At 43.0% G+C, this 24,022-nt stretch overlaps 1 protein-coding gene across 2 annotated transcripts in view; it reads right to left on the reverse strand.

The window, feature by feature from the left end:
• Positions 1-24,022, reverse strand: part of tbck (TBC1 domain containing kinase) — an 86,132-nt gene that overhangs the window by 33,653 nt on the left and 28,457 nt on the right. Inside the window, exons 22-23 of one of the 2 annotated variants that reach the window (XM_080446635.1) lie at positions 21,660-21,821; positions 1,428-1,600 (exon numbers count right to left, since the gene is read on the reverse strand). In XM_080446635.1, coding sequence (XP_080302761.1) covers positions 1,428-1,600; positions 21,660-21,821 — 335 coding nt within the window. The remainder of the gene's footprint in view (positions 1-1,427; positions 1,601-21,659; positions 21,822-24,022) is intronic. The other variant, XM_080446636.1, reaches the window with a different exon arrangement.

Genomic DNA, 24,022 nt, shown 5'->3' on the forward strand with positions numbered 1-24,022 from the left:
TTCACACCATGATTTTTCTACCCTGTCTGCTGATTAAAAACTGGCATCCTTTGAGTCACCAACTGCCCGTAAAATACAATGCTATGCAACTGGGGTCTTTTTGCAAAAGACCAGCAGAAAGATTCAGCAGTTACTGAATCTGGTATCATTGCTTAATGATGTTTAACTACTTGACGATCCTTTAATTCATAAAAGCTCAGAGTGTGACGCACTCTGAGCTTTTGTACAGTAGATAGGCCATTTTCAATGGACATCAAAGGCATTATGACAGAGTATAAATTAGGCTTGCCTGGTTAAAAGATGCCTGGGTCATAACCTCTACCTGCATGTGCAGACCTGGCAGCAACATCCTGTGTTTCAGTCTCGCACAGAACCTCTGCTGCGTGTCTCCATCGCCCTCTTTTCCTGTCTCTTTCCACTGTCCTGACCTACATAATAATTAAAGCAAGACTGTTGACAATATTGCTGCTCGTAAGTAAAGTAGCAGATAAATCGGTTGGCTTTCATATAGGAAGTAATTTAGGATTCATATTTTTTTAAACAGCTGAGACTACTATATCATATATTACATATATGTTTATTCTAGGCGAAGTGTGCATGATATATTATATCATATATTATAACAAAACACACATCACTTTAACTATTATATAATTACTACTCTGTGCATGGACATACAGTACACACGTGCACTCACTCACAGACACACACATGCGCTGACACACTTTTGCTCCAAAGAGTGGTCTAATAATGAGTTGGTGTAATTACCTGCTGTAATTCAGAATAGATGCAAGATAATTGCATGAAGTGGAATTCTATAACGGCCACCACTGCAGCATAACAAGTCAGGTCAATGAATTCCTCCAGCATACAGAAGATTGAACAAAGCTTTCAAGTATCTGTGATTCAGCCACTGTGGCTGAATGTGAGGCGGGACTGGACGATGAAAAGTAGCAAGTCCAGATAATAACCAGCGCAGACAATCAATTCCTGACAGCAGTAAACAATGATAGACACATACAATCACTCCAAATAGGATACAGCCCATTCCAATGTTATGGGACGACAGGTTTGCGGATGGTGAGTGTTACTGTATCTTGTGCGTGTGCGTGTGTGTGTGTGTGTGTGTGTGTGTGTGTGTGTGTGTGTGTGTGTGTGTGTGTGTGTGTGTGTGTGTGTGTGTATGAGTGTGCGTGTGTTTGTTGACTAAGATGACTAGCAATCGCAGTGATGTATTTCTGATGTCTCATTATGCAATGTGGGGTGTTTGAGCATTTCTGTAGGTTGTGTGTATGAGCATTTCTGTAGTTTGTGTGTATGAGTGTAAAGTACGGTGCCTAAATGTGCGATTATACAGTAAAGAGTGTGTGTGCGTGCGTGCGTGCGTGCGACCGTGCGTGTGTGCGTGCGTGATGAGAAGCTCTCACCAGGTCTGTCCTGGGCATGTCTTGGTAGTCGGAGGCGTAGTACATTGGCAGCTTGGTGTAACTGCTATCAGCAGCTGCTTTAGGTGGTTGGGCGTGCTGCCGGTATGTAGCACTTCTCGGGGTCCAGCAGAACAGAGTGATGGAGTCACGGACACATTTCTCAATGTCAATCTCTGGGAAACGAGGGGAAAAGAGATGAAAATATTAAGATTTCTCAGTAGCGAACTATTTCCTCCAGACAGTGGCTGTGACTTTTATATACTGAAAAAAGTTGCTGTGCGGAAAATGTCACTTGTTGAACTTTGTGGAACTTTGTCATCTCACCTAAAATACATTTTTTGATAAGACAAGCTTCGATAAGAAAAAATCACTGGCTCATGTTTCTGTTTTTTAAGAGGGATATTTCTTAAGCCCCGTGTTTTTTCAGTATCTCATCAATTTCTTTCTTCTTTCTGTGTTGTCATCATACTGTATTTTATCACTGTGGTTTGCATCACTTTATTTAATCTTTGTAGACTCACACTAAACTAAAACTCATGTCTCATTGACACCAAAACCCATGAACAGTGCAGTAACAACAAATCCTAATTATGCCATGGTGAGAAAACAAAGCAAACTAAATAAATAAACATTGCATAGACATTAGTACAAATTCTTCCCCCCCCCCCCCATCTTTACAGTAATATAACAATGAAGTAAGCACAACAAACATTCACTGAAAAATGTAATAATTCAGCATTTAGCCTCAATCTTTTGGTGATTTAACATATTAAGACTTTGGCTGATTTCTGCTCTTTGTTTTCTTTCCAAGACATCCCACCCAACTTCAATGATGTTGAGTTCAGGGTTCTGGGATAACCAGTCCAATACTCATATAAAACTGTGCATGTGCATGTATGACAGAATTAATAAATATCTTACTCATTAAGGAGTACACAGTAGAGATACGAAATGAGGGCAAAATTGCATTCAATTAAATTTTAGGCAGACTTTTGCCACTTGTTCATCTCCTTGGGCACAAAACATGGGAGCTTATGCAAATATACGAGGAGGGTTTAGCAGGTCGAACGTGACATGCTCACACAATTCCTGCCAATTACAGCACATTGACCATGGCAATGAATAGTCATGAATACTCTCAATGTAGTGATTCAAACACCTTGACTGACGAAATAAGCCCATAGGGCTATTGGTGGTAATCTTATAGCACATTTTGAATACATTTGTACCACTGTACCTTTTTTGCAAACTGTTAATATAGTATTCAATCAATCAAAAGCAAAACCCCACACCATTTCAGTTATGGACAGACCCCTTAGATTCCTAACAGTGGATCCTCCCTCCACCCCGAGTGCTTGTTCCAAAACAGAGGCTTAGAGAGAAAACTTTTTTGCTCTCTTTTTCACTCTCCGTGGCTTCTAAAGCCTCTGGGGTAGCATCCCTCCTCATTCTCCTTCCTCTCACGTTGGGTACAGAGGAGGATTAGGGGAAAGGGGACTCACTGGATTAGCTGAGGATTTGGGGGTGAATTGAAAATTCTCCCCTCCTACTAGGTTGTTCACTCTCTAGCCCCTTTCTCTTTCAGTAGCCTCTTTTCTTTTTGCACATTAACGACTGTTCTGGCTAATGAGAGCCCCGTGACATGACCTAGCACCTGGCTGGGGCTCAAATGAAACTAAATAGAAGATGTATCATTTTCCTTTCTCTATTCTAAGGTCCCACAGTGGTGTCATGGATAGGCAGGGGTCCGGGGTACTCCCATGGGTTAGGACCTCACAGATTCAGTTTCAGTGAGGTTCATTCCGGCGCGAAACACAGCGGCGGTGGTCTGAGATTCTTCACCCGCTTGCAGAAAGGTTTCAGGGGCAAAGCACATTGTCTCTCCCTGGGGCGATGAATGCCTCATGCAATCACTCCTTCCAGTGAAACAGAGGCAGGGATGAAGGAAAGCAGATTGATAGCTGCTTTAACAAGGCAGCCCCAGGCTCAGCTGGGCATTCCAATGTAACCAGACAACTCTTTTTTGCAGGAAGGGTTTCTGTTTTTTGGGGTCTTTCTTTCTCTGTTAGACGTGACCAATTAGATGCGGTCATTTTGTACTGGAGGTATTTGTGAGCCACAACCTGTGGCCACAAATCAAGCACTGGACAGACAATAACAACTGTCTGCAAAATGGTAACTGCTAGGGGGTGGATGGAATGGGTCTGTAGCTTTGAGAGAAATGGAAGTGAAAATGAAGAATTCAAAAGGAATACAATAGTGAGAATCAGAAAGTTTAATTCATTTTTATGTTTTCAATCCATTCCATTCTGTTTGCATTCTGCAATTTGAGAACGGGTGGGCGAATTTTCATGAAACTGAATTATCAGCAAGCTGCCCCGAAGAGCTCATTAACACATTGGGTGCCAAAACCGTATATATACGGTTTTGCGCATACTAACGTTGAGTGCCAAAACCGTATATATACGGTTTTTGAAAAAAAAAAAAAAATTACTTTTTTTTTTTTTTCCTTCACAGCAACAGGAAATATCACTCCTACAAGATTTAGACTCCAATCCACCTCCTGGTTAACTTATGACTTCAAAAACCTGTATCTCGGCTCCTGTGCACTTTTTTTTTTTACAATGTTAATTTAACTATTTTCAACTGGCTGCAACTATGGAATGGATTTCCGAATGTTTTAAATTTTTTCCCCCCGATTGTACGAGACCTGTATGTGTGTAATGAGGGGATCACCGTGAGGACGGTGATCACTGAAAATATTTTGTGACTACTTGAAAAAGGTTCAAAATGTTTAAAAAGTCCTGGCACTCAAAGTATAATATTTTAATAAACCTCTGGCACCCAATGTGTTAATTTACCTTCAAAAAGGTCAAAGGTCAATATCACAATCAAGGTCAAAATTGAGAATGGATGGGTGAATTGTCATAATACTTGGTGGGAGTGATCAGTAGCCTGCCCCAAAAAGATGATTTGCATCCCAAGAGGGATGAAAAGTTAACAAACAAGGGCATGGTCAAAATTACATATTTTACATAGTCATATATTTCAGGTGTAAAGGGCATATCTTGACAATTGCACAGTGTTGGTGGAGTTATGCACTCCGGGTGCAATCTTTCTAGTTATACCATGCAACAACACAAAAAGAGAACAATTATGAGTTGCCACATATGCTCATAGCTCTGACGCAATCTTTTATTGAGTTTGACATTAACAAAGGAAAAGCTGAGCTGCCTATGTCAGTTTAGTCATAGGTTTACCTGTCTCAAGAAATTCATGTGTTGGAGCTCATCATCTCTCATTTATTTCTGTAGGCTGGCACCTCATCAACAGAGGTGCTTTACTATGCCAGTGTTTCCCAACACGGGGTGCAGGGACAATACGGGGAGCGGTCCCTGAGGGAGTTCAAGGGTTCCCCAGCAAAGGGGAACCATTTCAACCATTTAACACCTATTAGCCGATCTACAAGCTCACAACTCGTTGCATGATTGAGCTTGTAGATCTGTTATTATTGCCTGTAATGACATGCCCAAAAATAGGGACGCCAAATATTATTTCACTGGCTAGAAGTTAGTCCAATGGGAGAATGTGTAGGAATGACCTTTTCAGATCATAGGTTTCACTCTCCACCGACAGTAGACAGTTGTAAGATGCAGGGTATGATGGGCCCTGAATTACAGGTCCCACTTGTACTACCACACTTCCAAGCACAAATGCAGCACACACCAAATCAAACAAACACAAAGACTGTGGACAAGTATATAATGTGAAACTAGAAAAATGTGCTCCTCGGAGCACAGGTCTACACCAGGCCAGGTAGTAGAAGTCAATCTTAGGCAATCGGGATGATACTGTATATAAAAAAGCGGACAGGTCCGTCTTGATGACATGACTATAGAGATAATGTGTACCGCGTGATGTTTGGACAAAATTTGTAATGGCAACATTTTTGTGCAAAAATGTGCCTCCTGGTGGCGCTATAACAGGCCAATGAGAAGTTTCACAGCAATCGGACACTACGTTCATGATTTGAGGCTTTTTGTTAAAAATGGACCACTCCTGCAAACTTTAGATGCCAATCTTAGCCAATCAGGATGGAAAATGAAAAATCGGTCAGATCCGTCTTCATCACATGACTATAGAGATAATGTGTACCGATTTGCGTGATGTTTGGACAAAATCTGTAGGAGTAATAGCCAAATATGTGTTTTGCAAAAATCGGCCTGCTGGTGGCGCTTTAACAGGCCACTGGTTCTGCTCTGGCCTCCAGGGAGTGAGCGTGCACAGTTTCACACCAATCAGTCCAACGGTGCCGGAGATTAGCTGTCCACAGATGGACGGACGCACACACACACACAAACATGGGCGCACGGACGCACAGGGGCGAATACATAGTCTCGGCCACACCTTCGGCCTGGCGGAGACAATGACTGCTGCTAACAAATGTATTGTACTCATAGATTTGTTCATGGTACTATGGAGATAGTCTTTCAAACTCAATATTCCATTCAATTTCTGCCTATAAAATTCCTGGTGTTCCTGTTTGTGTGTGCATATGTGTGGATTTTGCGGTGCTAGTTTCGGAAGCTTGCGGTTGTTTTTCTCAGAGTTAAGTGTCTATAACTACAGCTCATCAGTTCCCTGCCGAGGCACACTCATTGAGACGGATGCTAATGTCCCGTGAAGCCAAATGCTGCTACATCATCAGTAAACACACTGCTCCTGCCAACCCACCAGCTAGCCAGTCAGCCAGACAGACAGCCAGACAGGCAGCCAGCCGGCTGGCCACATGGTCAGGCCCAAATTGTGATTCACTGAAATCTCAGAAGATAAGAAAGTTAAAGACTACCTTAGGCAACGGTTTTGGGGGAGACTCACAATAGGAGACAAGTCATTAAAAAATGTCAGGTTGAGATGTATGTCTGGCTCCGAGGTAAAACACTGTAGTGCTGAGCCCTTCCCCATTTCATGTTCCATTACTGCAGTCTTTGATATTCTGAGGGTGTTATCCCTCACTAACCTTTACATAAAGTTGTAAGGCAGAGGAAGAAATATGAACTAATGTGGACACATGCCACTGGGTTAGGAGGTTATGTCTTCTGAATGGGCCAATAAATTACTTTGGGTAATGATACAGAACAACGACAAAGCGGTTGAGATTGATTCCAATCATGGGGTGCAGATATTAGATTTGGATTGGAAGTGGGTGGGCAATTACTTATATTTGAGGTGCAGAATTTGAGTTTACAGTTGCAAACATAAATGAATATAAGTAAACCAACTAAGATTCTTAAAATGGACACTTTTCAGTGTGATCTGATATTGTTCACACAGCCAATAGTGTGAACAATAAATCAATGCCTATTTACTGTACAGTACCAATAGCCTATATTTTGGTTATAACCTAACTATTCACAAAATCAAAATAAACAGTAAACGCACACACACTGTGTGTGTGTGTGTGTGTGTGTGTGTGTGTGAGCTGAGCGTGCTCTACTGTCAGTGGATTAAGAGAAGGACAGATGGGTGCAGTCTCTCAGTGAACAGTCTATAGAAACGGTCCGCACTCACAAGGTGAAATTTCTTTGAATTTTTGTATTTACCGCAGCAGCAGTCATGACAAATGGACACGTTTCGCCGAAAAAATCTTCCTTAGTTCCTTCCTTCCAGTTCCTTTCCCCTCCATCAGGCACCACCGCCAGGGGGAGGCAGTATAGAGACCAGGATTACTGCATGTTATTGTGAGGGTACCTACCCTAGGGGACACCGACAAACTCCACACAGAAAGGCCCTTTAGCCAACCCTAACCTAGGGTATGGGCACTGATGACATGGAGGAGAGGACACGCCCACAACGTCCCTGGCGGGAATCAAACCCTTATATTATGGAGCTCCATGTCACAGAATATTTTATGGGGGTGAACAGACCGATACATTTCTGGTCCTTGACATGAACATGTTTGAGACCAACTGCTTATTTATTTTCTTATGTTGTATATGCATTTACATTATCACTGTACTTTCCCACCTCTTAAATGTTTTGCTCAGATTTTATTTCCTATTCCTTTTAACTATAACGAAAAAACATCACATGGATGCACCTGGGATGTATCATCAGTGTTGTCTCCTGGGGTCAACAGGTGTTTCGGGTCTCGCAACATACACCCTCGCCCAGGTGACCCAGCCGGGGTTGATCAAGCCCCGCCTTACGACTCAATCCGCTTACTCTGCCGGGACTGGGGGAGAGGAGAGGCTCTGGCACATGGAGGGGCTAGGCTCTGTGGATGGCCTCCTGGCCGGGCTCCTCCTCCGTCTCAAAAAGCAAGGTGGCGAAAACACGAAAAGTAAAAAACAAAGATGGGAAAGAAAACACAAATGAATGCAGCCGTTATAAAAAAAATCTCACTACATATCAACAAAGCAATGCATCGAGGGTGCAACAAAAAGACAGCCTTCAAGAAACATTATTCAGGCAGCAGCTCAATGTCCCTGACTAAGTAGCCATCAGCATTTCCCTCCTATCTCTGGACCTCTCCCTACCACATCTTCCTGGGTGGATTGGACTCTATAGCCTCCCTGGTGTTATATGTAATAGCCTTGTCAATGAGAATTATTGTCACTGGCAGCATTTACTGTCCAGAAGAAGGGGAAGGAGACGAGAGTGTCTGAATCATTTAAGGTCCGCTGTCTTGTAACTTTATCTTGAGCCGTTAACTTTTATTCAGACGGTCGACAGACAGGAATAGAACGAGGTTAGAATGTGTTTTGACTCCTGAGAGTCCTTCTTTTACCTTTCACAAAGTGACTAGTTGACACCAGTCTTTCAAATTAGGAATCCACAATTATATGGCTAATTAGGCTTGATTCCAAAATATTTATCATTTCTGACTGGCTCTCATCCAGCCCAATTTCTGCAAAAATCCATTACCAAATGTGGTGTGATAACTATGTTTGTGAATGCAATGAGCCTATGGAAGATAGCATATGACATTTCAACTGGTACTGTACACAGTCGTTTCCAGAAATGCCATCAACTTAAGCAGGCAATCAAATGATGGGGTGGGAGCTACCTCTCAAAACTGCTGTTCAGAAATCCTGATATAAACATTGTAGCCTTGTTATCTTAATATTAAGAATTAAGATTTTCCAAACATCTTCAAATGTAATAACTTTAGTCAACATAGTCAGGGGGGTCTATCAACACCGCGTGCTACCACTGCATGAGTAGAATTACAAATGTAAACAATCCTATGTATTAATTTGTTTAAGTTTATACATGGTATAACTATCAATGAAATACATGAGAGACGATGTGTGGCTAAGGCTGAAAGTATCATCAGGGACATACACCACCCTAGCCATAGTCTGTTCACACCGCTGCTGCATCCATGGCCAGGCAAACGACACAGGAGCATCAGGAGAAAGAACACCAGACTCCTGAACGGTTTTCATCTAGCAACAATCAGACTGCTGAATAAGAGCTAAGCCTGTCACTACTGCACTAGGCTGCACTAGCGCTCCCGTTTTCGTGTATAGAGGGGCGGGTGTATAGAGGCGCGGAGAGATTGCGCCTGTTCCCATTGGTTCACCGATCTGTCCGTCAACCCCCGCCCCGTTAACACAACATTACGAGCGACGCCCACTGCACTCTGGTTGGTTGGGGAAATTAAACACTTCCTATACCGGGTACACCGACGTGCTCCTCCAGGCTTTTATTTTTTAGCAAAACTAAACAATAAAAGCCTGGAGATCGAGGCTACTACTGCACAGACTGAACTGAACTGTGTTTTTAATGGATGCACTTTCACATACATTTTATGACTATTCATAAAACCTTGGGTGCCAAAACCGTAAATCTACGGTTTTGCAAAAAGTGACGATGAGTGCCAAAACCGTAAATCTACGTGAAATCTTTTTTTTTCTATTTTTTTCTTCACAAAGGGGGGGGGGGGGGGGGCGGGCTAGCGCAGCTCACCCACGGTGACTCTGAGAAGGAAGGGACAGATGGATCACCGTGCCAAAAAATATGGCTCCCGTCCGCTCCCATTCTAACTCCTTGCTAAAAAAGACTCCTTTTCCTTAACTTTTTACTCATTTTCGATCCGAGATCACTCCGCCCTGGTGACTCGCGTGAGAGATGTTATTGTTCCAGGCGTTAGCCAGGACCATCGACCATCGTGCACGCATATATTGTTTACAATCGGGTGCTCGTCGTGGAGTCTGCAGCTGTAAACAGCGTAGCGGTTACAAGCGGTGAGATCTCTGGCACTCCACGTCACTTTTTTAATACAACTCTGGCACCCAATGTGTTAATATGCTAATTAATTCGATATTATGCACTTCATGTGTCACCTCCCGTCTTCTCTTGTTTGCTCCAACTCTTTATCTATCTTTTCGATGAGCCTGCACAATTATGAATTTCACCCATCTTATTTGTAATGGGATGTGACAAAAACAATATCTGAAATGAATAAATTAATGACTCAATCAATTAATATATATGTCAAAAGTTCATACATCTTCAGTCCTGGACTAATCAGAGTCACTGGATTCATTTGAAGATGGAGAGGGGGAAGTTGAGAATTCAGAATCTCAACAAAAGGCAATAGTGGTTAAAAACTGTATTGACAGGAAAGAAGCAGAGGAGAAAACAATATAATCAGCTGGGGCAGTGTGGGCGGGCTTCAAGGACATTATGTTCTCAAGTTATATATGTTTTGAGGGTCAGAAGGCCAAACTGGATGGCCACAGTGCCCATGGCCTTCATAACCTGCTACACACATTAGGAAATCTTACTGCATTGTCTTATGGTTACATTATGGTTGGAAAAGATGTTTGTGGTATGTTTCCTTCACTCACTGTGTCACGTTCACATGATTCTTCCATTAGTTGCCTAGTGGTGATGTCACTTAAGTGTCTTGAGCATTGGCTGAAGATAATTTTGGGAAATGTTGAAAACAATGGAAAGCCAATTAACACTTGCCGTTAGCACTTGTGGCCACAGTGGCCGCTGTTGTTCAAAAATAATTTAGTTACTACAAACGTTGCATTAGTTGGCTGGGGGAAAAGGGCTGAGTGAGTGGGTGGGCAATGGTCCGAGTTACAATCCTCATTATTTTATTCCTTGTTGATTTGTCTAAAGCCTGGTTCACACAAAATATTCACACTCCCGGCCGCACTTGCCTGACATCCGCACATCAATAAATCTCCCTTACCGAGTGTGTCGCTGTGGACAAAATGTCCCCCACCAACAGAATAGAGTTATTTATGGTTCAGCAACAACTCTTGGCTCTGGAAGAGTCTTGGTTTATTGCTTTTAAAGCTCAAGGAAAAAAACGAACTAATAAATAGTATACAAAAGCGAAGGTGAATTATTTGCTTTGTTTGTGTCTCAGATGTGTGGAATAGACAAGGACGTAGTTTTTTTTAGAATGTCTACAAATCGTTTCAACAAGTGCACCCCATTTCTTCCTTTGTTTCAAACCCAACCAACTGTCACATTGCACACTGGAAAAAATGAACAAGGTCTAATGCTGCCTTTACATCGCGGAAACAAAGCTACAAAACGGCCAAGCGTGGCCTGCCACATTGCTGCCAAGTTAAAGTGTTGCTCAATCCACATTGCATAAATGAAAAGGGCTGGATTAAATAGCACAGGGGACTAGTTTATGACAAAAATAAAATTTTCTTCTACTTACGGAATGGAGCAGGAATTGTGCTGTGAGAGAGGGGAGTGGAAATGGTGAAACAAAAACATGATTGATTGATGCTTCCATGCGTGGTGAGCTGAAAAAAGTTAAGGTCAGGTCAACTTTGATTTGTAGTGCATTACGCCAGTCACGCATCGACAAGTGTCAGGCATCACTTTGAAGCTTTACTGTATGTTGATGGCTTCCCTTGAAAATGACTTGTAGCCTGTCGTTTTTTCGCCGCTAGTGAACGCAGCATTAAAGGACATCTGGGATCTAAACTGTGCCGCTCAATAATCTCCACCAGAAGGGTGAAGATTATAATTATTGAACTACTACACCAATCAGCATAGTTTTTGTTGTACAAGCTTGTTGTTCAAAATTTTCAACTGTTATTTCTTGGAATTGATAATAGCAGCGGTATCATCCCTCCAGGCTATGAGATAACCAGTGAGGCTATGGACTAGAACTAGCCAATCGGACGCAAGCTGTCCCACATTATGGGATGTATAAATGTAGTCAATTACAAAGCTACTGTCCCTCCGCCACAAGCTAGAAAGCTCCCTACTGAAATGCAAAACTGCACTGATCCTTTTCACTGAAAATTGGCTCAATTATCTCCACCAGAAGGGTGAAGATTATTATTATTGAACTACTACACCGATCAGCATCATTTTTGTTGTACATGCTTGTTGTACATATTTTTCAAATTGGTCAACGATAACTGTTATTTCTTGGAATTGATAATAGCAGGGGTATCATCCCTCCAGGCTAAGGTTAAAATGTCCAGTGAGGCTCTGGACTAGAATTAGCCAATCGGAGCAGTCCCACATTATGGGATGTAAAAATCCAGCTACCAGAATCAAGGCAGACACCCATGGAGTTCGGAATCAGTGTTGGAGAGGGTCTCACACCACACGGGTGCTCCTACTGACTGATTTTGCACACATATTGCTCAGTGCTCTGCCTATAGTTAGAGCTGCTTCCCGCACCGTTAATGTACTTGCACGATGTACAGCTAAATTATTGCGCAATAATTACATTTCATACAAACTGTACATCGTGCAAGTACATGCTGAAAGCAGCTCTGGCTATAGGCAGAGCACTAAGCAATATGTGTACAAAGCGTGGAGTACAATCTACGACAGCTCAGTGTTACACCACATTTGGTTACCTATTGAATTCAGTTTATGTCCCGTTGTGTCCTGCCATCACTAAAATGAAGGCAGGTCAAGCTCCCTACTGAAATGCCCACCAACTGAAATGACCACTCCCAACTGAAATACCCTAATCTACAGGTATGTGTGCAGAACATTTATTTTTCAGTGAATCCCTGAAGTCACACCAACATTGTTCTTTAGTAGTTTTTCTAAATTGGTTGATGCCAAGCCATGTCCAGTCAGACATAATGCTGAGGTCCACCATTACATTGCTGCAGTGTGTACAGAACGCTGGTCTGTGTGAGCTATGTCTGGACTATGAATTATAAATGGTGTTCTATAGAAAATACTGTATGTGGGTCAGGACCAGATGCCAATCAGCACAGAGGATCCATGATTACATCAAAGGGTCCATCAGTAAATGAACAGCCCAGGGGCGGACACTCAACAACAATCAGCAAAACAATGACAGAATGACTGAATGCCAAAGACCAGAAACATACAGCATAACAATAGCAAATTAACAGTAACAAATATAGAGTAAAGATGAGCATACATGTAAAAACAATGACATCGAAACATATTAAGTAGATTACATTACAAGGAAAACTAGTAATGTAATGCATAAATGATCTAAGCTGAGTAAGCCCAAATTCCACCAATGCTATATATGCAAGAAGGGCTCAAATGGTCTGGCCATAGCCTGGCATGGCCAGACTAATATCACCGCGTAGATATTAGTCTGGAATCTCTGTGTGGAATGCCGAGGGCATTATTTTTTTTGCATTGGCAGATTTGTCTGGTTTCAAGGCCAATACTGCCATTCTGAAACATAATTTGTCAGTAATGGGGGAAGTTATGGTAGTGTACCATAAAAACGACATTAATTAAGAGATATTTGAATAGTTTGCATTTTTTCAGAGAGCATAGCGAAAATATCTAGAAGGGAATATCCAAATATAAACTGTACATCAACCGAAAGAAAGCCTCAGGCTGGCCTGACACTGCCCTGTCCTTCGTCGGCAGGCGGTCTACTGCAGGCAATTCGTCCCGATCAGAATAGGATATCATCGGTGCTGGTGGTCTCTTTCAGCTTTAAGTATTCGTTTATATCCATGGACCTGTCCGATCCAGCCATGTCCTTCTGTAGCCAACGTCTCGTTCTATAATCTGCCTGTTCGCCCTCCGCAAGGTCGGCTTGCATTGTTCTTGGAACCTGGGTAGAGATGTCGCCCGAGTTTCCATGATTGAACTGAACTCCTGAGCCTGGTAACTGGTCTTATATTCTCTCTTCGAGAGATGCCACATAATACTACTGATGTCACCCTGTCCTCTGTGGCCTTACTGCATACAGTATACACCAAACTGGGGGTCCTTGAAATAAAAAAGTTTGACATCCACTGCTTTAGCCTATGTCATGCATGGCAGGGTTCGAGCAGGACGCAATGCTGTTTACCAAGGCGCCATCCTGGCTGGCACACTGACTGATATATGGTTTACCAAGATGCCAGTAATCACTCTGGAATTGTCAGGCAATGTATATGGGCATTCATAATAATAAAAGAAAAAGTGTTAACATTTAAATATATGAATGTGCTATACAGTTTTATGCCAGAAATATATTTTAGTTTGATAGATGATAAAGTTAAATCTTACAGCTCCTTGTTCTATCATGCTTAACATGAAGTTGCCCTGCACATGTGGAATTGCTGACATTAAGCTGAGCATGACTTGTGAATGCCGGTGTCGCACACTGAAAATAGTAGATCTACAAGCTCACGACGTGCCGCACCGGGACGTATTGTGAGCTTGTAGATCTACCATTTTCTGAGCACGACCAAGTATGAATCAGGCATGAGGATATCAATCCTGCATGCCTGACAGTGAAAAGGGGCAGGTGCAGACCACAAATCACTGAGTATCTGTTATATTTTATGTGTGTGTGTGTGTGTGTGTGTGTGTGTGTGTGTGTGTGTGTGTGTGTGTGTGTGTGTGTGTGTGTGTGTGTGTGTGTGTGTGTGTGTGTGTAAATCCACAAATTACGAACACGCCCAGACAGAGCATATTGACTAACCCGCAAAACCTTCCAACAGGCACATAACAGCCAAAAAGAACTATCGGCAAAACCACATAACCCCAGCCTGCACTGACAGAAGGTTATAAAACCAATATTGACTTTAGTGTTATATATTCATTGATTATATATATAAGCTCTATATTCCCTTATTAATCAGTTCTATAGAGTGCTTGTTTAGTAAGAGGGCTCTCCCCCTTAGTTCCAGCTCTTTAGTAAACAGAAAATGCATTTTCAGGTCAGCATATCAAGTGTATCCAATAAATGCAATCTGAAAATGTATTTTCTGTTTACTATAGAGTTGGAGAGATTCAAAGCACTTACCACACTACAGTAGCTCAATTAGCCCAGTGGCTATATAGAATCCAAGACACTGGAAACAAGGCTAGAAGTATTCGGAAGTATTTGTGTATAGTACAGTAGGTGTACAGTGAGTGTCACATTCTGTACTGTTCCTGTATTCCTATACTGTTTATGGCCGGTGAATGAAAGTGATTCTGATTCAGCAGAGTTTATTATTAAGTAATGGTGCTGTGTAGTCGAATATTGTATTGTATGCAACAGTAGTGTCTCCAAGGCGGGGGATGAAGGAAATCTTAAATCTTTGAAACTTTAAATCGACCAAAGTAACACGCAGCTTAAGTAAACAGCTCCTCTCTCCGAGGCCACTTTACAGTATATAAATCCATGTAGATCAGTAAGAGCCAGAGACTCTACTGTAACTACCCAGGTATACACAAGCCCTGGTAATGATATATACAAAAAAGAGCTGGCAGTGGCAGCTCCTCTCAGGCGGCCGTGCCAGTGAAGTTGGCTGCAGAATCAGGCTTACATATTTTACCTTTATAAGGAGAAGCGTCTCTTTGCTTCTACTCCTCCTCCTCACCCTCCTCCTTCACATGAATCTGCTGGACTTGGTCAATAAAACACAGTGAAGTATGGCAACAGCAGACAGGACACAGCATAAGTGAAGGCTGCTATAGCCTTTCATTTTTGCAGAGTGCACATGCATTTCCCCCCTTCTGAGAAATAATATTCGTCTCCACGGCCTGTTATTTAAACTTTAATGTCATTCTGCCTTTCAGACAGAAAAAGAGAGGGCTACGCAGCATTTGGAAATGGGGGTTTAAGGGAAACTGATTGAGCTATCCCCCAGGCGAGAGGAGCTTCGTAGGGACATACATTATGAATGTGGTGCCCTGAGTTTGTGTCACGGATACTTTGCTGAAGTAATCACTTTGTTGGGGGGGGCGGGGGGGCAGTAAAAGTGGGCAAGTATTCACAGCATTCACAGCAACCGCTAAGAGAACTTTACTTCACTTCACGTGGTGTTGTCAGAGACAGCAAGAGAGGCCCTGGGGGCAAAATGTCTACTGTACTAGTATCACACAGATACAGTACCAGTTATCAAAGCCTCCTCACCTGCAGTTGGTATTTTAAGGACCATACCGGTGTCACCGTGTTCCTTTACAACATCGTCCAAATTGCCATTGCCTATAGCAACTTTCAAGTTTCTCTTTTGTACATGAATGACAGTAAATGGCGTTTAGTAAGGAGAAAATGTAACCACACATCAGAAGTAAAATAGAAAGAAATTTAGGGTCTAGATTTATGTCAAATATCTGGCCAATGTTGCAAATGGGCAATGACATGTACTGTAGTGACACTGGTATCGTCCACAACACCTCAACCGAAGACAAAGTGGCTGGTAAGTGTCTTCCTTCCAAATCACTTCTTGCTTTTAAGATATAATTTACAGAAACTATGCACAGCCATTCTTCTGGTATACAGGAAAAAGTTCTAATATTAAATGTATAATAGGACAAAAATATGGTAGCAATTCCCACCAGCGGGCAACCACTCACTCACACTGACAGGCTGTTACCTATTAGTTATATAATAACTATTCCTTCCTATAATTACTCTTCCCCTTTGACCCGAGTTTCCCTCCCTGTGAAGTCTTCTTCCAGGAAACAAAGACATACAGTACATAACATAGAAGCACAGCGCTGCATTGCACAATTAAGGAAGCTTACATATACATGACGGTAAGCTAGAGTCATCAGAAAGCTCGCCACTTGTGTTAATCACCACTGCTTTAATGTTTTGCCTCTCTCTTCCTTGCCTGGCACTCCAAGCTTTTTCAAAGATGTTCAGTAATAAATGTGTTCTAACATTTTGAATTTGTATTTAATTACCAGGCTGGATTTGATCTCAATCCTTCCTGGTATTTATTTTCTCTGCCATTCCTAACCATCTGCATCACGATGCTTTCACCTGGTTTTAGGATAGGGTTTTCACAAAAATCTCCCTTGGTATTTACTGAGGCTAAAAACAGGTACTGTAGTTGCCCGAGGCAGTCTGCTAACCTCCCGCTTCCATGGGTGCATTAGGTTTCACTTTTGCTCACTCTACTGTACTTCTGCCATGAGCTAAACTGTGGAGAATATGCAGTAGAAGAGAATATATAAATATCACTATGGCCGCTCTGATAAGGCCAAAGTTTTCACCTTCATTGACACCCATCATTGCTAATGTCTGGGAAGAGAAACTAGGAATTGTGTTTGGGCTTTTTTGAATAAGCGAACACCATAACACCAATTATTCACATCCAGCTAGGACACTGACTGTGACAAACTGACAACCTGTCAGTATTTCTACGCTGTCTATACAGAATGAGGGAGAAATCAGGCCATGTACTGTACTGTTTGGATGGCATAGAGGACAGCCTAGTGATTAGACTAACAATCCCAAAATGGAAGAGGTCCAAGGTTCAACACCAGTGTCTTTGCAAAAATGTCTTTGACAGTGAACCGGCCTACTTGCTGTAAGGCACTCTGGGTAAGTGAGAGCATCAGTAGAATACCTAGAAAAGTAAATGTAGAGCTATGCGTATCATATCTATGCACATTTGCACACCCCATCTGTATATCTGATAATGCAAGAACTCAGTTTTCTGCATATGCTTTGCATTTGTTAATGTAAGTCAAAAAAAGTCCCCCGGCCCCTCCCATATTGGTTTATTCCATATCCTGTTCCTTAGCACTACAATGACCCACTTTCTCTCCTAGGATAAAAAGAAGTTTTCTGATCTGTATTCTGTTGAATGGATTTCATTCTTCATTGTATTTCCTCTTAGATAACCATTAACTTATACTGTATTGTGTATAGAGTGTTAGAAAGAGTTGCAGCAAATTTACTGGAGGTAATGGCAAATAATGTCAAATAATGTTGACTGTGGGATTTGCGAGCAGCAGGCAGTCCTCCAGAGCTCAGCAGCTTGACAGCTGCAGAGTACATCAAGTAGAGGGGGGTTGTCTACGCAGGGGCACAGAGATGCTTACTTTGGGGATATCTTGATGAGACATCAGCACACAGTAGTCCTTCCAAAGAGCAAAACACACCAGTGGGGGGGGGGGGGCAATCATTGTGGCAAGTGGACAGCTGAACCCTCTCGTGTTGGGAAGGGCAGCAATTACTGTATATTATGTTGGAATATCATTCACTGTCACTGTTCGTCCACAACTTTGGTCCCAAACAAGACAAAAAACACTGGCTCAATTGCCATAGAATATGCTGTGCAGCTTCATGCTCTCCTATTTTTGGAGACCCAATGGCCTTTCCTCTAAGGCCACCATTAAAGGAGAATTCCGGACAAATTAAGTGTTATCTTTCATGTCTCGTTACTCACCTAGCGACGTAAGTTGCCAGGTTCTGGAAAGAAACAAGCATCCAGTGTTAAATCGTTCGCCATTAACGGCAGGCTCGCAGGAATTTTCAGCGCATGTTTGACTATCATGAGACTCTACAATGAATCGTAGTAGAGAAAAAAATAACATTGCGTCGGTTATAATAGACGAACTTCACTAACCCTCGCGCTCCCATTATAACAACGGAGGGTGTTTAAAAAATGACGACAGGGGAATATATGGAAAAAAAGAACGCCACTTTTTACGTCGCTAGGTGAGTAACGAGACATGAAAGAGAACACTTAATTTGTCCGGAATTCTCCTTTAACTCATTCAGTGCCATTGACGTGTACACGTCAATTTTTTTCCAACGCCCAGAGTGCCAAAGACGTGTAACACGTCCAAACCGTGTTTTCAGTGTTTTTCCACTAGATGGCGCAGTTCGCTGACACATGAGTGGCCATTTCATGCTCAGACACACAAATCCAGGAGATCACGTGATCCCAAGATTTCCTCCTCCATTCACTTCCGCATAGCGTATTTGGGGAAACAGCTGTATCTGGGGCGGCAGTGGCTCAGGGGTAGAGTGGCCGGTAGAGCGGCCGGATGGGAACCGCGAGGTTCCCAGTTCGATCCCGGGCTCCCCCAGAGTTAGTGTCGAAGTGTCCTTGAGCAAGACACTGAACCCCTAATTGCTCCCGGTGAGCAGGTTGGTGGCTTGCATGGTTTCCTCCGCCATCGGTGTATGAATGTGTGTGTGAATGGGTGAATGTGATGCACAATCTATGTAAAGCGCTTTGGATAAAAGCGCTATAAATGCACCATTTACCATTTATCTTGCTTTCATTTTTTCCCTGCATTTTTGACGAGACGTGGTATATTCAACGGTCTATGACAAGCGAACGGGGGGTCGCGTTGATTTTTTTTCTCGCAGAAGCACGGTGAAACCCTCCGTGTTTGGCTACGATCGGGGGCTCGATCATACTGGAGAAAAATATTCTATGACTACTTGAAAAATCGCTGCCACGATTGGCAATTATTTATTTATTTACTTGGCACTGAATGAGTAAAGCTAAAACTTCCACTTGCAAACAAGATATCTTACATAATATATTGACATAAAGTTTTAATAACAAATACATGCCTTTTTAGTTTTTACATCACTTGACAACAAGGCAGGCATGCTTACAGCGAGGCCTTGAGGCTCGTGAGAGGCCCAGAGCGATACGTTGGGCGAGCGAGTGGCCGCAACAAACAGACAATGTTTTTTTTATCACCAAATAAATTCATTCATTCATGCAGCGCCTGGTTTCCCCTTGATTGTGAGAGGGCTACCTTGGACAGTTCAAGCCTTCATGAAAGGATAGCAAGTAATCCGGCAGCAGTGGTATTTGTCTCTTTGCTATGGGTCAGAGATGTTATTTGTCAGCGCCTTGCCATTAGAATTGTTTTTTTTTCTGAGTCTCACTGTTCATCTCCTACCTGCAATTTAATAAATTAAACACATCTACTGGCATTATATGCCAGGCAATATTACTGCCTTTACAAGAACATATGGTCTGCAACTTTGTGTCAAATCGGCCACAGGCCATAGCAACTAATCCAGTAATTAGTATGTACATGATAAAAAGTCCAACTGAAGCAGTAGCATGCATGGTAAGATCAAATATTATTTAAAAAAAAAAAAGAATAGAGTCTGCACACTGGTGAAGTTGCAAAAAGCTCCGCTTGGTATTTTATTGCTCGTCAACGTTTCGGCTGTTCAGACCTTCACCAGGACATATATGTCCTGATCTATTATTTTTTTATGATACTTTGTTTGTCTTGCAGCTGGGCCACGGATGTGCGTGCACTACCTTTTTCATAAGATCAAATATTATGTCACATGAAAACATGACATTCTGTCATTGCAAGTAAGCTGTGTGTGTATGACAGAGAGAGAGAGGGGGGTGAGAGAGAGAGAGAGAGAGAGAGAGAGAGAGAGAGAGAGAGAGAGAGAGAAGAGACCACAGACACACAACGTGCGAGCATACTGTATAAACAATCTTTGCATAAATAATTTTGGCTCTTCTGATTGTTCCTCAGCCAAGTGACTTAATTTGCAATTTGACTGCTCAAAAACAATGACAAAAGTAAACCTTTTACGACTGCTGACTCATTGATATACAGTATGCACGCAGACCTTGTTATGATGTCATTTTTCTAATATCCCTCTACTGGTCCCCACCATTTCAAACTTGTTACGGCACCCCTGCTCTGCATGCAGAGCAGGGGTGACAGGGCCTTCTCTGCGGCTGCCCCCAAACTGAACTCACTCCCAGCTCACATCAGAGCTGCTCCCACCCTCACCATGTCTAAAACCACACTCAAAACCCACCTTTTCAGAATTGCATTCCCTACATAAAACCCCAACCCCTGCCCCTCCTTTTTTATTGTACTTTTCTTTTATAGTTTCTTTTATAGTTTTAATCCTTTTTAACTAGTCGATTCTAATAAAGTTGTTATTTTTCTGCTCTGTAAAGCGACTTTGAGTATTTAGAAAAGCGCTATATAAATTGTATGTATTATTATGCACACTGAAATACACACACGCCTTCAATCCTTTACAAGGCCATGTCCTCTACCCCCAAATTCCAACCCCAGGGGACCAGCAGGGTGGAACACACACACACACACACACACACACACACACACACACACACACACACACACACACACACACACACACACACACACACACACACACACACACACACACACACACACACACACACACACACACACACACACACACACACACACACACACACACACACACACACACACACACACACACACACACACACACACACACACACACACACGCACGTACGTATTGGGGGAGATTTTCTTCTAGCTACGATGCAAGATGTCCCCATAACTTACCGCTATTACCCTGAGCCATGCACTGATAGGGGGGCGGGATCTCATGTTGTTGCTAATTCCCCTCTGGAAAACCAGAACTTAAAAATCTCACATGACTCCCTTCCGTGGTCACTCATCACTCTTTAAGGGCATCAAAAGCCAGAATGTTCTAAAAACAGACTCAGTTCAGACCTCAGAGCTGACTCGGGTCTTAGATAGATAATAAGTAATGAGTAATAAATGCCAGCCAACGTACTGTATATCTTGGCCTGTATGTTTCATTAGTCGCCTGAATGCAGGTACTTTATGCACATTTTCCCTCTTTCTCTGTCCTTGTGGAGCCATGGCAAGTGTCTGCATTTATCATCAGAGGTTCTCATGTTTCTGACCAGACACTTGTGGAATGATTTATATGGATTTAAAGCAGGCCGTCGCCTTTAGGGGTTCTGGCTGCGTTTGAACTGAACACAATGAGTAGTAGTCCGTTGATATGCCTTGAGGGGCCCCACAAAAAGAAGCTGTTGGAGGCATTCATTTAGAATCTGATTATGACGTATCGCTTCCATCAACAGCTATGCATGATCATATTACTACGGTTAGTCAAGAGTCATTCAAACCGAGCGCTACTCTTTGCTCTGTGGCCAGACATTTTCTTGTTCCAGAATCCATTTCAACTCATACCTCCTTTTTCACTCACACTCACACACACCCCCTCACCTGGCAGGTCAGAGAAGAGCAGGATGCACTCGTTGAAGCCGTTAGCCAACAGGCGGTCTCTGAGCTGCTGCAGGATGGCCACGCCAATGCAGAAGGGGAACGATGAGTTCCCCAGGAGAAGAGTATCCCACAGGTGGAAGATCTTGTGGAGCGGAAACACATCTGTATGGAAGGGGGACATTGAACTCTTAAAGACCTAATCTAAATCCTGAACATAACCTGTAGAGGTGACGAACCTTAACCCTCAACTATACGCTTAACCTTGAGCCTTAACCTAACCTTAACCGAACCCTAATGCTAATCCTTTCCCTACATAACCCTTGTACAAGTGGCAAAATCAAGAATTTCCACATGGTTCTTTCCACCCACACACAGAATAAGTGAGTGGATCTCAGCACGGTATTGAGGGGTTGCAGTTAGAGACATTACTTTTGGCTGAGAGAAAAATTACCAGGAGCTGTGGAAATTGCTCCAGGCAATGTCAGACACGCACGCACGCACGCACGCACACACGCACACACGCACGGACGCATGCACAGGAGTTGAGTTTTTCCAAGTCAGGAGTAGAGGTACGATACTGAGGTTGAAGGACTATTTTTGTGCATGCAATATAACCAAGTGACTTAGTAGCATTTATTTTACAACTTGTATTATCCATTTAGGTGACTCTTAATCAAAGCAACGTATAATGAGTGAGAACGAGTAGACGTGGATGAATGTTGTGCACACATGTAGATGGGAACAATACATGCTGATGGTGACTGGGGATCTATTCTGACCTTTTGGTAATAGAACAGTCCCTCTGTAACCAACATGGCAACCTGTCAGACTGGCAGCTTCCAACCCAGAGAGGACTTAACAAACATAAAAAACAACAGCTGTAACGCAACACACAGCTGCCTGCAGGAGGACACCAGAAAGGGAGCAGGATCGGGCTTTGGAGGGATGGGGATGCAGCATGTAATTGGGAAAACAAGGACCCAGTAGCACATAATAACGTGCACGATTTGCATGTACATAATACATTTCCGCAAGGCAGCATTTTTCAAAAATGGGGGAGCTCATTAGGTGTTTGAAGCTGTGCATCGGCTCAGGTAGCCTGGAATGATATTTGAAGTGTGTGTGTGTGTGTGTGTGTGTGTGTGTGTGTGTGTGTGTGTGTGTGTGTGTTTCTGTGCAAATGTATGCATGTGTGTATGCAAAAACAGGCACGCTGTGGTTGATGGCTGTAGTTGAATTTAGGCTGGGTGGGTGGGGGGGGGGGGGGGGGGGGGGGGGAGGGGCTGGGTGGCATGTGTGAAAGTGCTTCATGAGAGGGTGGTGCTGCAGACAGAACAGGGACCGTAACACAGGAGGAGTTGTTGGATGAACGCTGAGCAGATTTGGAGCAGGAGGCCGATTGTATATGGTATGAGCCAAAAGAAAACAACACTGCATAAAATTTACTACCTTCTCCCAGTCGGGATGATGTGTGAGAACTATCATCCACCTGTTAATGTGGTTATGCTTTTGTTGATACGGATGCTAAGCAGAGGATGTGTGTGGGCTGACATGTATGAGAGAATGGAGACATTTTCAGAGAGACAGAGAGACAGAGAGACAGAGAGACAGAGACACAGAGAGACAGACAGACAGAGGAGGGGGATGCCTTGTTGAGTCTTTAACTCATTAGTAGTCAGCTGCGCAAACTGTGAACGACAGGCATAGTGTCTGTACCTCCTTTTCTGTGATTGTGTGTGCGAATGCCTGTGTGTCTATGTTCATGGATTTTGTGAATGGGTCTGCATGTGTGTGTGTGTGTGTGTGTGTGTGTGTGTGTGTGTGTGTGTGTGTGTGTGTGTGTGTGTGTGTGTGTGTGTGTGTGTGTGTGTGTGTGTGTACAGGCATCCACTCGTATGTATGTATATACACGCATATACAGTACATATTTGCATGCCTGTATGTATGTACAGTGCATGCATGTGGCACTGGCCATACACTGTAATGTGTGTGCATGTACTGCACTGTATATGTACTGTGTGTATGTGTACACACTGTACATGCATGCACTTATGTGTGTGTGTGCGAGAGAGAGAGAGATGACCCTATGAGCTTATCTGCTTCAGATTTAGCGAGATTAGCAGTCCGAGCGGTGAACCCTCTTTTCCTCTAGGGAATACGGTGTAAAAGAGTCGCATCTGAGCACCACATGTCCTGCATGCATGCACATGTGTGAGTGGATATGAGGTTAGATCTGTGTACCGATGTGCCAAGTGCGATGAGCTAGCGCGCGTGCGTGCGTGTGTGTGTGGCGTGCGTGTGTGTAAGGGGGGGGGGGGGGGGGGGGTGTAAGCTACTGGAAGAAAAGACTGGAAATCTCTGGC

Source organism: Gymnoscopelus braueri, assembly GCF_963280865.1.
Source record: "Gymnoscopelus braueri genome assembly, chromosome: 2".
Lineage (NCBI taxonomy): Eukaryota > Metazoa > Chordata > Actinopteri > Myctophiformes > Myctophidae > Gymnoscopelus > Gymnoscopelus braueri.